General features: G+C 43.6%; 1 protein-coding gene across 1 annotated transcript in view; it reads left to right on the top strand.

Annotated features, from left to right (window-relative positions):
- Positions 1–15,291, top strand: part of DDX60 (DExD/H-box helicase 60) — a 133,026-nt gene that overhangs the window by 69,903 nt on the left and 47,832 nt on the right. Inside the window, 3 exon segments of the mRNA XM_061427015.1 lie at positions 6,133–6,226; positions 7,657–7,824; positions 11,732–11,756. Coding sequence (XP_061282999.1) covers positions 6,133–6,226; positions 7,657–7,824; positions 11,732–11,756 — 287 coding nt within the window.

Below are 15,291 nucleotides of genomic sequence, written 5' to 3'. Positions count from 1 at the left end.
TGTGTGGGCTTTGCTCCAGTTGGCAGTGAGCCAGGGCTCCTGTCTAGCTGTGCGGGCTTCTCAGTGTGGTGGTTCTCTCGTTGTGAGCGCAGGCTTCAGGGCACGTGCGCTTCAGTTGCTGCGGCTCCCGGGCTCCGGAGCACAGGCTCAGTAGTTGTGCAGCACAGACTTTGTTGTTCCGTGGTGTGTGGAATCTTCCGGGACCAGGGATTGAACCTGTGTCCCCTGCATTGGCAAGCAGATTCTTATCCACTGCATCAACAGGGAGGCCCACAGCATCTTTTTTTTTTTAATGGTGGCAGACTGCACTGTTTTAAGTTGAGTTGATATAAATAAAAGGAAGTAAAGCCTTGATAGGAAGAGGTAGTTTGGCTTTTTTTCTCCATTAGAGGGGAAGGCAGATCTTCCAGGAAAATACGATGTTTAAAAGTGGCTTTGAGACTCCACAGTCTCAATCCCAGCTGATAGCCTCTGCTTCTCCTAGAGTTCTAGTTTTCTCTGCCTTGGGGAGACATGGGGTAGGGAACATCAGACTTGCCTGGGGAGCATTTGCTGGAACAAGCGGGGACATGGGGACAGCTGCCCACAGCTTCAGGGGCAGCTCCCCACGAAGCCTGCCCTGGACCATGTGGCCGGGACTCCGTGGGGAAAGCAGACAGGAAGGAAGAACGTGTCAAAGGAGGAAAGCGGCTGTTGGAGCAGAGAATGATTTGGATGCTGAAAAAAGGCCAGCATGGGGGCCAGTTGCTGTCCACAGAAACCCCGGGTCTGCCCTGGCCCGCTGCAGCTGGACTTGCTCTTTGCTCAGCGCCTGCTATTCTGGGAAGGAATCTGCAGGGAGCTGGCGGGTCTTCGGCCCCGAGGTTTCCTCTGATGGACTGATGAGCAGGTGTTGGAGAAGCCTGTGTCAGAAATGTCACACACCCGGGGGCTCATCTTCAATTTCTACTGGAGCCTGGGATTGTGTTTAAATGTTTTATGTGTTTCTTCATCATGAAGAGGTCATTATATTATTGGTGACACTTTTCCATAGGGATACATAAAAATTGATTAATTCCATTGTTTATTTATTATTTGTATATTTAATACTCAGGTTATTATTACACAATTCAAACCAAAGCAAAATCAGTAGAGAAGAACTCTGTTGGTAATAAAAAGTGTTGACTTTATGATATTAAGAAAGCATGAGACTATCTTGGTGTTAAAAAAAAAATTCATCGTGGGACTCCCTGATGGTCCAGCGGTTAAGACTCTGGGTTTCTGATGCAACAGGTACAAGTTCAGTCCTTATTCAGGAAACTAAAATGCCACATGCTTCTTGACAAGACCAAAAAATTCAATTACATCTGAAAAAGTAAGTCTTGAGATTCCTTAGAAAGCCACATGTTAGGTAAACTCCTGAAACAATAATCACAGCATAATCAGAAAAAAAAAAAGTAAAAAGTGAAATAGCATAGTGTTCAACTGCTGCACTTTTGACAAATAATTTTCATGAACCGAATCACATCTGTGTGTGTGTGTGTGTGTGTGTGTGTGTGTGCTCAGTTGTGTTGGACTCTTTGCGACCCCATGGACTATAGCCTGCCAGGCTTTTCTGTCCATGGGATTCTCCAGGGAAGAATACTGGAGTGGGTTGTCATTTCCTTCTCCAGGGGATCTTCCCGATCCAGGGATCGAACCTGCATCTCCTGCTTGGCAGGTGGATTCTTTACCGCTGCACCATCATTGACTTAGTGATGAAGGGGTGGTAGTCCTCACTGGCTGTCCAGGCACCAGCCCACCTTGGTGTGTTCTCAGCCTGAGGGTGCCCCCTGCCTCCACCATGGATCCACTCCCTTCATAGCTCCAGGAAGCCCCCAACCCCCGTCACTCCATCCAACGGCAGCTGGTGCATGACCAGCTGGTGTTACAGAAATGCACAGCTGTTCTGTTCTCTGCCTGTTTCCACAGCCCCTCTGCTGTCTGCAGTGTCCCGTCTCTGAAGGGCCAGGCTCCCTGGGGAGGGGGGGAGCAGCCTGGATGTGCACATGCTTTGTGGGTGACATCTTAGCCGTGTCATCTTTCTCCAGGGGCACAGGTGTGACAGCACTGATGGTCTCATCTGAGGAGATCCCTTCTTTCACTGAAGTGCTCATCTTGGACTCACAGATGTTGACAAAATGCCCAGTGAGTGTTGGGGGTGGATGCTATACAGAAAGAGGGTGCAGGCCCACCACCCTGGAACAGGGCTCAGGATCTGATTGGTGAGCTGAGGGCTCCACTGCCAACAAGGAGTGCAGAGACCTGGTGACCGGCCCCCATCTAATGTGTGGACACAATGCTGACGGCTTTTAGTCCTGGTTGGGTTCTGGGGACAACACGATCTGCATCCACTCATTCACCTGACTGCTGGTGTAACTTGCAAGTCACTGTCTCGTGGGGGCCCCCTGCACCACACGCTGTAAAACCTGCCTCTGCTGAGCTCAGTGAGCATTCCAGAGGTGCCCCCCAACTCCCTCGCTGAAGAGGCCTCCTCTCGTGACTCCTCAGTACCTGACTACCTGTGGTAGCCACAGGTACCTCCAGGCTTATGACATCAAGTGCTGCCTTCCTCAGCCCTGCACTCAGGATCCTGGAAAAGAGGTGCTCAGGACCCTGAACCTGTGACCCTCTGGACTCTGCCCTTCCCAATTCGGTTGGTTAACAGCAGCACCCCACAGTGTGGAATTGGGGCTAGGCTGGGGCCAAATCTGGGGACCTGCAGGTCCCGCCCTGGAGCAGGACTTGTCCTTTGTGCCCCCTGCCCTCAGTCCAGGCCAGATGCTGGGGAGTTGGAGGAGGTACCCCGATCCTAGACCATTCAGTTGCCTGGGGACACCCAGGGATCACCTGAGTGAACAGAAACAGGAGTTGGCAGATTCTGTAGATGGAGTTACCGCCAGTGTGTGTGCAGGAACTCAGAGGTGTGGGGCTGCTCTCCCATCTCTCAAACCAGGTGTCCTGGCGGAGGAGGGGGCCACAGCTGAACAGCTGGTGGCCCTTCCACCATGGTCTCAGCTCCAAGGCTGGCCGCCCAAGGGCCCTGTCTGGGCATCTCCACATGTGCCTGCCCCTGGCCTGGAAGGCCTTCCCTTTGGGTAGAAGGACTCCAGAGATCTTTGCTTTGCAGATACCCAAACAGAGAGCCAGTAGCAGACTTATCTACATCTGCTAACCCCCAGACAGCCCTCCTGGGACATACCTCGTCCCCTTGGGAGTCCTAGATGTCATCCAGATGTTACACACAGCAAGGACTCCTGTCCCATCTCAGAAGACATTGCTAGACCTGAAGGGAGTGCTCTGGGCACCCGCCTTCCACATACACTCCTGGCAGCCAGTCTAATTGGTTTAGTTTAGACGACCAAGGGACTCTTCCAGAGCTCTGATTGAAGTTAAACAGTAGCACATGCCACCCTCCCACCTGCTGTGAGTGTCAGCATTACTACAGGCACCAATCAAGTTCTACCATCACTGTAGAACATGCAGAAGTCTTGGTGGAAAGGCATCAGCTATGTCTATAAATAGTTTGATGGGACACGAGCAGTGTCAACTTCCCCTGTGTCCAGAGAGAACACTGGGGAAGGTGGATCCAGATCGTCAGCTGCAGGCAAGGTATGGAGGAGAGCCAGCAGTGGAATGGAGAGGTGCTGACTTGGAGCTCACCCAACAGGACCCGCTTCTGGGAGGTCCCCAGGGGAGGCAGCTGGAGGGAGGGGCTGACACACAGAGGGGGGTTGTGATTGTTGACATGCTGGACAAGGTCCAGGTGTGGTCATCGGTGTAGGTTGTTGAAGTGGAAAGCGAGACTAGAACTTCCGGTGCTGTTGAAATATGCTGGGTGGAAGAGGGGAAGGACTGGGTCAGGGGTTGCTGAGGTTTCACTTCCTCAACTCATTAAAAACCCTAAACAACCGCAAAATACCATACATACCTGTTGGGGGCCAGAGTGAGGTACTCCACCCGTGACAAAGGTCATGAGGAAGGAGGCTCGACATACGCAAAGGCGGGATCGAGCCTCAGGAGTCCCCCTGAAACTCCTCGAGCATCTACCCCCATAACCAGAGCCTGCCTACTTTACTACTTTGTGCTCTCACCTACACCTCTGACTTTACGGGGGGCTGTCCCCCACCACCTCTTTCGGAGAAGGAGTTAACCTAGAGCTCCAGTTAATAAAAACTCCTGGGCGTGATAAGAGTGTTTTAACCTACAAACTCCTCTGAAGGTTCTCTAGCCTGCCTGACAGGCTTGTCCGGCCACATGTGATTGCTCACAGCTTCCCAACTGTGAGAGGCATGAGATGCTTTAAACCTTCTAAAAACAGGTTCCTTAGAAAAGTTAGAAAACTATTAGTATAAGTATAATGGGCTGATTAGAAATTGTATTGGTGAAGGGTTTTTCATTTGTTGAGCCAATGTTTGTTGTTAAGTCTCCACATCCCCTGCCCTTACACACATTAATGAATATATAGAAGAAATAAGTATTAACCTTTGATATTAATCACGTTAGACCTTAGGCTAAGTAAATTCTTTCCTTAACTAAAACCCACTACACCCTCACCCTATAGGAATGTAACTTTATTTGGGTGGCGTCTGTTTTAAGAATAATCACCCCTGGAGAAATAAGTGTCCTGGTTGACTGACCGTTGTCACAAGGAGAGGGTCGTAAATTGTCAGCAGGCCACCCCCCCAGGCCAGAAGATGATGTAACACCCCTAAGACCTCTGTATACATTTGTATGAAGCACCTGACTTTGATAAAGTCAGGACTGCTGTCCCCACGTGACTTTTGTATAACATCTCAGTGTATAAAAACAGACTCTGGAAAATAAAGAATTGGGATCAGTTTCTCGAAATACTGGTCTCCCCATGTCGCGCTCTCTCTCACTCTGGTTGAGTCTCCATCTGGAGCGCGGAACCCGCCATGCTTACTAATTATGCCTGGGCTTCTAAGATCCAACCAGGGAGGCCTCAGTGTCTCCTCTCCTTCGGGAGAACGGAAGGACGCCTGCGCGGCCTACGTAAGTGGTGCAAGCTTCTTGTCTTGAAGTTTTATTGGTCTCCCGCGTAAACCAAGCTACTCAGCTTCTTTTCTCTACTGAATTTTCCTACTGAGCTATCCTCATCCTATTACTCTTTATATCTTTGATAAAATATTTAAATAAATAGGTCGCCGACGCCGTCCCCGCTTCAAATACCCTGGATCAGCCGGGGCAGGACCCCAGCACATACCGAAACACTTCCCATCTCAACAAGTGAGCCAAAGGAGAAGCCAGAGTGAAATCAGTTGTCCTTCAGTGAAAGGCTCTCAGTTGAGGAGCTTGAAGGGTGGATCAGGTCACAGAGAAAACTGTGGGCAGACCTGCGGGCCAGACAGGGTGTTGGATCTTGTTGCCATTTACTGCTGTGTTACCCTTCTAAGTTTTTTAAATCTCATTTATGAAATGATAAAAATAATAGTGCATATCTAATGGCTTTGTTATGAAGGTTACTGTGGGAACAAATGCAAAGAGGTCAGCGTATTTTGGACACACAGTGGCTTTGGCTAATGCTACCTCTTATTATAACACAAAGTCCATATTTCTGCTGCTGATAAATGCATTATCACTTTCTGACCATATTAGTTTACAATATTGTGATAAAGTACAACAGCTTAGTGGTTTGAAACAGCACACATTCATTTCCTTACAGTTCTGCACGTCAGTCCCATGAGGCTAAAGTCAAGGTGCAAGAGTGCTGGTCCCCGGAGCCTCTCCAGGAGAATCCGTTTCCTTGCTTCGCCAGCTTGTAGAGACAGCAGACTCCTTAAACTGTGGCCTGCCCTCCTCCTGACGGCCAGCAGTATGGGCCCCCCAGGCTGCTGGTCTCAGTGGGCCTCAGCCTGCAGTGGCTTGGAGCAGGGTTTAGGGTCCCCACCAGAGCCTGTAGTCGGTCAGTGCGGGGAGAGTGCTGAGTCCGAGCCATTACACCACCAGGGACCAGGGACCAGGTTTGTCCTGTCGGCTGTGTAGAGATGAATTTCCTCATAGAGATGAAACTAGTAAAGTGTCTGTTAGGAGGAAAAAGAGTACCCATGTAGACACATGGGTGGGCTCAGAGACCGTCATGCCCTCATGGTGGTTTGGACAAGACCTGTCCTTCTTCTACCTGATTGAATGCTACCTCATAAATCTAATTAGTTAAGGAGGACAGTTTGCCATTGTTTTATTCAAGGTAACATGCAACAGTGGGGTTCTTTTCTGTGATTTGAGAACTGAAACCTACAGTGACATTGTTTTGTAAGTAGTCTATTTTTGCTTTTTTCAAAGAGAAATAGACCAATGAAAATTTAGAAAATTTAGAGGGGATAGCAGAAAAAGTTAGTTACCCATAATCCCAGTATTCAGAATGACTGAGAGTTGAGGACTTTTTGTTTTTGTTTTTTTTGGCTTTTGCACTTTTATCTATTATGACAATCTCTGCATTTTAATTGAGGATATAGAACATTCATATTTATTTATTTATTATTATCCATTTTTGTTGGAGTATAGTTGCTTTACAAAATTGTTAGGTTTTGCTGTGCAGCAAAGTGAATCAGCTACACATATACATATATGCCCTATTTTTTGGGTTTCCTTCCCATTTAGGTCACCACAGAGCACTGAGTAGAGTTCTCTGAACTGTACACTATGTTCTCAATAGTCATCTATTTTATACATGGTATCAAGAGTGTATAAATGTCAGTTCCAATCTCCCAACTCCTCCCACTCCCTCTTCCCCTCTTCCGTCCATACATTTGTTCTCTATGTCTGTGTCTCAATTTCTGCTTTGCAAATAAGATCATCTCTATCATTTTTCTAGATTTCATGTGTAATCAATATAATTTGATATTTGTTTCTCTCTTTCTGACCTCCTGGAGCTTTCCTGTGAGGACATACAGGACCCTGGGGGAGGGTGGCCAAGCTGGTCTCCAGTCTAGCCTCCCAACTCCAAGTAAATCCATCTCTGTCTTCAAAACTCAGCAGTTTGAGCCCAGAGGAAGGCCAAACTCACTAGCGTTGCTCTGTTCTTATTTGTTCTGCAGTAAATACCTCTGAGGGAAGATACTTGGCTAGTGAAATTTTAGCACTTTTAAGTTCATATGTGTATAATACCACCTCCTTCTCATTCTACCCCTAAAGGTTTTGGTGCATGCCTGTCCAGTTGTTTTGTGATCGACATTATTTTAAGTGTTTGAACATTGCTGACTGCTTGCAAGCAGTGCACAAGCTGTGGTCTTTTGATAAAAACCAGTGCTACTTCCGGATAACCTGAGACCATCCCTACAGAGTGATCCACCCTATCTTTCCTTGTGGATGATTTGTAGCCACCATTTGGTTTTAGTATTTTTCTTTCTTTTTTTTTTGAAGTGTGATTGGAGAGGAAAAGAATTAGAGTGGGAAGGGAAAGTGTGGTAAATACTTAGTTAAAGGAGACACGTGTATTCAAACCCAAATTGGGGTTTGTGGATGTATTTGCAAAATGACAGTCAAAGGTCTATTTCCTGACTGTGAATCAGAACATGACTGTGTTGGAACCCCCTTTAAAGGCTTCCATGGTATATGTTAACCAGTGAAGCTAGAGAACGAAATGATGATTTCACAGTTATCTATCCATCCTCCCAGGATGCTGAGCATGCACATTTCAACTTCCGGGAACTTCGTGCCCTGAGAACGGCATTAATCCTCCATCTTCAGCATAATACCAACATTTATGTTCAAACAACCTTTTCTGGGTGCTTGTCACAAGAGTGGATCACTTTCCTGGAAGGCAGTTGTCCATATTTTCTGATTGTTGGTCAATGAAGGTCAATGCTGTACTCTTCTCTGGCCAGTCATCTGATATCTTTCTATATTATGTGTACTTTATGCAGAGCAAGTACAAAAACCAGATGTTTTTCCATAAGGTAATTTCCACCTGAAAGACAAACTTTTAGAATTTCACAAAGTTTTCTATATTGCATGACTTGGTTTTATTTTTACCTGTTTTATGGAAATTATCATAGGTTTAACAGAGAGGTATAGAAATGATAATAATAAAATAAAAATGCTGTCTTCTACTGGGAAGTTATTGTTATAACAGTAGTGCTTGGCACTTTCTGTGGATCACTTTGTTTAACCTTCACAGTGACGCTGTGAGGGAGGTGTTAATGTCATCTGTGTTTTGCAGATCATGAAATAGACACTTGAATAAATAATCTGCCCATTGTGTGTGTGTGTGTATGTGTGTGTGTGTGTGTGAGAGTTGCTCAGTCGTGTCTGATTCTGTAACCCCATGGACTGTGGCCCGCCAGGCTCCTCTGTCCATGGGATTCTCCAGGCAAGAATACTGGAGTGAGTTGCCATTTCCTTCTCCAGAGGGATCTTCCCAACCCAGGGACTGCACTGGGTCTCCTGCACTGCAGGCAGATTCTTTACTGTCTGAGCCACTAGGGAAGCCCCATCTGCCCATTGTCAACCCCAGATGAGTAATAGAGCCTGGATTTGAAAAGAGGCAGCCTGACCCCAGTGCTTAAGTGTGGCGTGTCATTCTGCCTCCACTTAGGAAGGCCAGACACACATCCATGTACTAGTGAAAGGGTGGTGACTACAGCAGCTCTTAATGAGACAACAACGGAGAAATTTGATGAAGGAAAATAAATTAAATACAACTTTTCAAAAAAATTGGTCCAGTGGTTAAGAATCTGCCTTGTAATGCAGGGAATGTGGATTTGATCCCAGGTCAGGAAACTAGGATCCCACATGCTGCAGAGCAACTAAATCCAATGCTACAACTAGAGAATCTACAACTAGACAGTCTGTGTGCCGAAACGAAGGATCCCATGTGCCACAACTAATACCTGATGTAGCCAAATAAATGCATGCTACTTTAAAAAGAAAATTAAAGAAAAATATTGGCCATATTGTGTGGCATGTGGGACCTTAGTTCCCAGACTAAGGTTCAAACCCATGCCCCCTGCATTGGAAGTGCAGAGACCTTAGCAATAAATGGACTGCTAGGGAAGTCCCTGACATAAAATTATTTCCTAACAGAAAATCATTAACAGAATTTTCAAATTATTTAGAATTTTAATCCTGTGATCTTATTATTTTGCTGTATTGGTAAAATTGGTAATGACTGTAATATACTTTTGAGAGTTCAAAAAATGCTCACCAATTTTAGAAATCTGGTTTCTGTCTAATTTTCACTACTTATAGTGAATTTAGAATATGAAGATAATTCTACATATCATCAAAATGATTTTTGAGTCAATTAATATTTCTTACTTTTTTTGAGTTTAGGGTCATACCCCTCTGGACATTGGAGACACCCATCATAAGATAGTTTACTATTCTTCCATTAGAGCTTCAGTCATTAAACTATTTCTAGCTCTAGTTGCCTGCAGTGAGCAGGAACAGCCTTGGGTTCTTTTTTTAATTAAAAAAATTTTATAGTGATAAGGATTCGTATAATCAGTATATCTCATTTTATTCTGTTAGTGCAATTTCTGAATCTGAGTTTAAAGAGTCCTAACAAAATTTCCTTACTAAACTTTCCATAAGAACAGTATTTTTTAAAGGAGGATTTATTTTTGGTAAAATAATTTATGTGAACACTCATCTTACAGAGGTTATTTCATTGATCACTTTGAGGACTATGTGAAATGCACATAAAATGATATGTTAATGGCTGTGGCTGGATGCTTATTACCTGGGTGGGGATTATGCTGTTCTCTCTGCTTATGTTTGAATTTTTTCTAATATAATATATTGCATTAAATGGGTAAATAGTTTCTTCTTGAGATGTTGAAGATGTTCTAAAATTAGATTGTGACAGTGATTGTACACAGTTTTGTAAATTTACCAAAAGCCATTGAGTTGTACCCTTAGAGTGAGTGGATTTTCTATCATGTTAATTATACCATCATAATGTTGTTATGGACAGGGAGACCTGGCGTGCTGTGATTCATGGGGTCGCAAAGAGTCGGACACGACTGAGCGACTGAAAAGAAAGAAGAAAGAAGAATGTTGTTAAAAAACGAAATGGGTCTAGACAAAGATTAATTTGGTGAAAACAAACTAGTGCTGTTTGGCAGGCTTTAAAAACATTGTTAATACTCCATAATTACATTTGGGCCTTAGGAAGCATCACTGAGAATAAAGCTAGTGGAGGTGATGGAATTCCAGTTGAGCTATTTAAAATCCTAAAAGATGATGCTGTTAAGTACTGCAGTCAATATGTCACCAAATTTGGAAAACTCAGCAGTGGCCACAGGACTGGAAAAGGTCAGTTTTCATTCCAATCCCAAAGAAAGGCAATGCCAAAGAATGTTCAAATTACCACCCAATTGCACTCACCTTACATGCTAACAAAGTAATGCTCAAAATTCTCCAAGCCAGGCTTCAACAGTATGTGAAACGTGAAATTCCAGATGTTCAAGCTGGATTTAGAAAAGGCAGAGGAACCAGAGATCAAATTGCCAATATCTGCTGGATCATCAAAACAGTTCCAGAAAATCATCTGGTTTTGCTTTACTGACTATGCCAAAGCCTTTGACTGTGTGGATCACAATAAACTGTGGAAAATTGTGAAAGAGATGGGAATACCAGACCACCTTACCTGCCTCCTGAGAAATCTGTATGCAGGTCAGGAAGCAATAGTTAGAACTGGACATGGAACAACAGACTGGTTCCAAATCAGGAAAAGAATATGTCAAGGCTGTATATCGTCACCCTGATAATTTAACTTATATGCAGAGTACGTCATACAAAAATGCTGGGCTGGATGAAGCACAAGCTGGAATCAGGATTGCCAGGAGAAATATAAATAACTTCAGATACACAGATGACACCAACCTTATGGCAGAAAGTGAAGAACTAAAGACCTTCTTGATGAAAGTGAAAGAGGAGAGTGAAAAAGGTGCCTAAAACTCAACATTCAGAAAACGAAGATCATGACATCCACTCCTTTCACTTCATGGCAAATAGATGGGGAAACAATGGAGATAGTGAGAGGCTTTATTTTCTTGGGCTCCAAAATCACTGCAGCCGTGAAATTAAAAGATGCTTGCTCCTTAGAAGAAAGGCTATGATCAACTTAGACAGCATATTAAAAACAGAGACATTACTTTGCTGACAAAGGTCCATCTAGTCAAAGCTATGGTTTTTCCAGTAGTCATGTATGGATATGAGAGTTGGACTATAAAGAAAGCTGAGCACCTAAGAATTGATGCTTTTGAACTGTGGTGTTGGAGAAGACTCTTGAGAGTCCCTCGGACTGCAAGGAGATCCAACCGGTCCATCCTAAAGGAAATCAGTCCTGAATATTCATTGGAAGGACTGATGCTGAAGCTGAAATTCCAATTCTCTGGTCACCTGATGTGAAGAGCTGACTCATTGGGAAAGACCCTGATGCTGGGAAAGATTGGTGGCAGGAGAAGAACAGGATGACAGAGGATTAGATGGTTGGATGGCATCACCAACTTGGTGGACACGAGTTTGAGCAAGCTCCAGAAGTTGGTGATGGACAGGGAAGCCTCGTGTGCTGTAGTCCATGGGATTGCGAAGAGTCAGACACAACTGAGTGAGTGAACTGAATTACACTAGTGTATTTTTTTTTTACTTAGAAATATATTGTAACAATATTATCTTCAATATATGATTTTCTATAATTGGAGAGTAATGGAATGTTTTATTTATGTGATTTGCCTTCCTTTCGCAGAATGAAAAGAACATTGAGAATGCTTGTAAGGCACTGATGGAGGAACTGGAGGAATGCCAAGCTTTAGCTTTAGGATGTCTTTTTGGAAATTTAAAATGGAAAACTATGATGGAAGAAGTACTGAAGCTTTAAAAAAGGCTTCTTATTTGAATGAATTGTTTAATTATTAAGAAATATGCAATAATAGTAGAGTTTCTGTATACATCTCACTCAGCTTTCCCTAAAGTCAACATCTAATATAATGAAGGCACATTTGTCAAACTGGGAAATTAATATCACTATAATGGTAAAGAATGCACCTGCCAATGCAGGAGACACAATAGACATGGGTTCTATCCCTGGGTGGACAAGATTCCCTGGAGGAGGAACTGACAACCCACTCCAGGATTCCTGCCTGGGAAATTGCATGGACAGAGCAGCCTGGTGGGCTACAGTCCATGGGGTTGCAAAGAGTTGGACGTGACTGAGCACACACACACACACACACAAAATAATATTAACTAATAGACAAATATATTAATAATAGACTTTAATAGACCACTTTTGCTGATTGTCAAAAAATTATAAAATTTTATTTATTTAAAAATTTATTTTTATGGATGTGTGATAGCTCTCTAATGCTGAATATTTAATTGTTTGAAAACTGGCTTTAACAAATAACTTGAATGTCTTGGAGCATAAATCTTTGTACACATTTTGTATAGCTCACTAACCTACATACCTGGAACTTGAATAGTCAATCCAAAAGTATCAACATGCTTATGGTAATCATTCAGTTCAGTTCAGTTCAGTCGCTCAGTCGTGTCTGACTCTTTGTGACCCTATGAATTGCAGCACACCAGGCCTCTCTGTACATCAACAACTCCGGGAGTCCACCCAAACCCATGTCCATCGAGTTGATGATGCCCTCCAGCCATCTCATCCTCTGTCGTCCCCTTCTCCTCCTGCCCCCAATCCCTCCCAGCATCATGGTCTTTTCCAATGAGTCAACTCTTCACATGAGGTGGCCAAAGTATTGGAGTTTCAGATTTAGCATCAGACCTTCCAATGAACACCCAGGACTGATTTCCTTTAGGATGGACTGGTTGGACCTCCTTGAAGTCCAAGGGACTCTCAAGAGTCTTCTCCAACACCACAGTTCAAAAGCATCATATTGCTAAATGTCTTTGCAGTAACTCTGTACCTATTTGTCCTCCTTGGCAAAATGGAAGAGTTATCCTGTGATCCACAGACTTACCCTGTGATTTCCAGTGCTGCTGCTGCTGGTAAGTCGCTTCAGTCGTGTCCGACTCTGTGCAACCCCATAGACGGCAGCCCACCAGGCTCCCCTGTCCCTGGGATTCTCCAGGCAAGAACACTGGAGTGGGTTGCCATTTCCTTCTCCAGATTTCCAGTGCTATTAACCTTAAAATATACTTTGCTAATTTGAAAGTAAAAATATGCTATCTCATCATCTTTATTACTAAAGAGGTTGGACACTTTTATCAATATTTGTCTTTCTTTTGTAAATTATCTACTCATCTCTTATTAAAGGCTTACATACTTTCTTATTGAGAAAGAAGCTTCAGTCAGACATGACTGAAGCTCACTTACTTCAGTCATGTCTGACTCTTTTCAACCCCGTGGACTGTAGCCTGCCAGGCTCCTCTGTCCATGGGATTTCCCAGGCAAGAGTACTGAAGTGATTTGCCATGCCAAGTATTATTACCCCTTTTATTGATGAACAATGAAGTCTCAGAGAGGGCCCGATAGCAAAGATAGAACACATTCATAAGCGAATTAAAATCCATTCCTCATTGCTTATATGTGGAATCTAAAATACAACACGATGAACTTACCTAGAAAACAGAAACAGACTCACTAACATAGAGAACAGGCTTCTGGGTGCCATGGGGGAGAGTGGGAGGGATGGGGTGGAAGTTTAGGATTAGTAGATATGAACTCAAAATGGATTAAAGATCTAAACATAGGACCAGAAACTATAAAACTCCTAGAGGAGAACATAGGCAAAACACTCTCTAACATAAATCACAGCAGGATCCTCTATGACCCACCTCCCAGAATATTGGAAATAAAAGCAAAAATAAACAAATGGGACCTAATTAAAATTAAAAGCTTCTGCACAACAAAGGAAACTATTAGCAAAGTGAAAAGACAGCCTTCAGAATGGGAGAAAATAATAGGAAATGAAGCAACTGACAAACAACTAATCTCAAAAATATACAAGCAACTCCTGCAGCTCAATTCCAGAGAAATAAATGACCCAATCAAAAAATGGGCCAAAGAACTAAATAGACATTTCTCCAAAGAAGACATACAGATGGCTAACAAACACCTGAAAAGATGCTCAACATCACTCATTATCAGAGAAATGCAAATTAAAACCACAATGAGGTACCATTTCACGCCAGTCAGAATGGCTGTGATCCAAAAGTCTATAAGCAATAAATGCTGGAGAGTGTGTGGAGAAAAGGGAACCATCGTACACTGTTGGTGGGAATGCAAACTAGTACAGCCACTATGGAGAACAGTGTGGAGATTCCTTAAAAAACTGGAAATAGAACTGCCTTATGACCCAGCAATCCCACTGCTGGGCATACACACAGAGGAAACCAGAATTGAAAGAGACACGTGTACCCCAGTGTTCATTGCAGCACTGTTTATAATAGCCAGGACATGGAAGCAACCTAGATGTCCATCAGCTGACGAATGGATAAGAAAGCTGTGGTACATATACACAATGGAATATTACTCAGCCATTAAAAAGAATACAGTTGAATCAGTGCTAATGAAGTGGATGAAACTGGAGCCTATTATACAGAATGAAGTAAGCCAGAAAGAAAAACACCAATACAGTATACTAACGCATATATATGGAATTTAGAAAAATGGTAACGATAACCCTGTATGTGAGACAGCAAAAGAGACATAGATGTATAGAACAGTCTTTTGGACTCTGTGGGAGAGGGAGAGGGTGGGATGATTTGGGAGAGTGGCATTGAAACATGTATAATATCATATAAGAAACGAATCGCCAGTCCAGGTTTGATGCAGGATACAGGAAGCTTGGGGCTGGTGCACTGGGATGACCCAGAGGGATGTACGGGGTGGGGGGTGGGAGGGGGGTTCAGGGTGGGAACACGTGGCACCTGTGGCGGATGCATGTTGATGTATGGCAAAACCAATACAATATTGTAAAGTAATTAGCCTCCAATTAAAATAAATAAATTTAAATTAAAAAAAGTAGATACGAACTAGTATATGTAGGGTGGATAAACAGCAAGGTCCTGCTGTTGAGCACAGGGAACTATAGTCAGTATCCAGTGATAAACCATAATGGAAAAGAATGTATTTGTAGCTGAGTCACTGCTCTACAGGAGAAATTAGCACAACATTATAAATCAACTACACTTCAATAAAAAATTAAAATCGATTCCCAGAGTTGACAGCTATTTAGAGAATCGTGGGCATGGAAGGGGACCCACAGGGCAGCTGGACTCCCAAGAAGAGCCTGTCATCTGTCTCTGAGGTGTGAAGAGAAAACATTTCTCTTTGGGCAA

Source organism: Bos javanicus, chromosome 8 (assembly GCF_032452875.1).
Source record: "Bos javanicus breed banteng chromosome 8, ARS-OSU_banteng_1.0, whole genome shotgun sequence".
NCBI classification, from domain to species: domain Eukaryota; kingdom Metazoa; phylum Chordata; class Mammalia; order Artiodactyla; family Bovidae; genus Bos; species Bos javanicus.
This window is presented reverse-complemented; position numbering and strand designations above follow the sequence as displayed.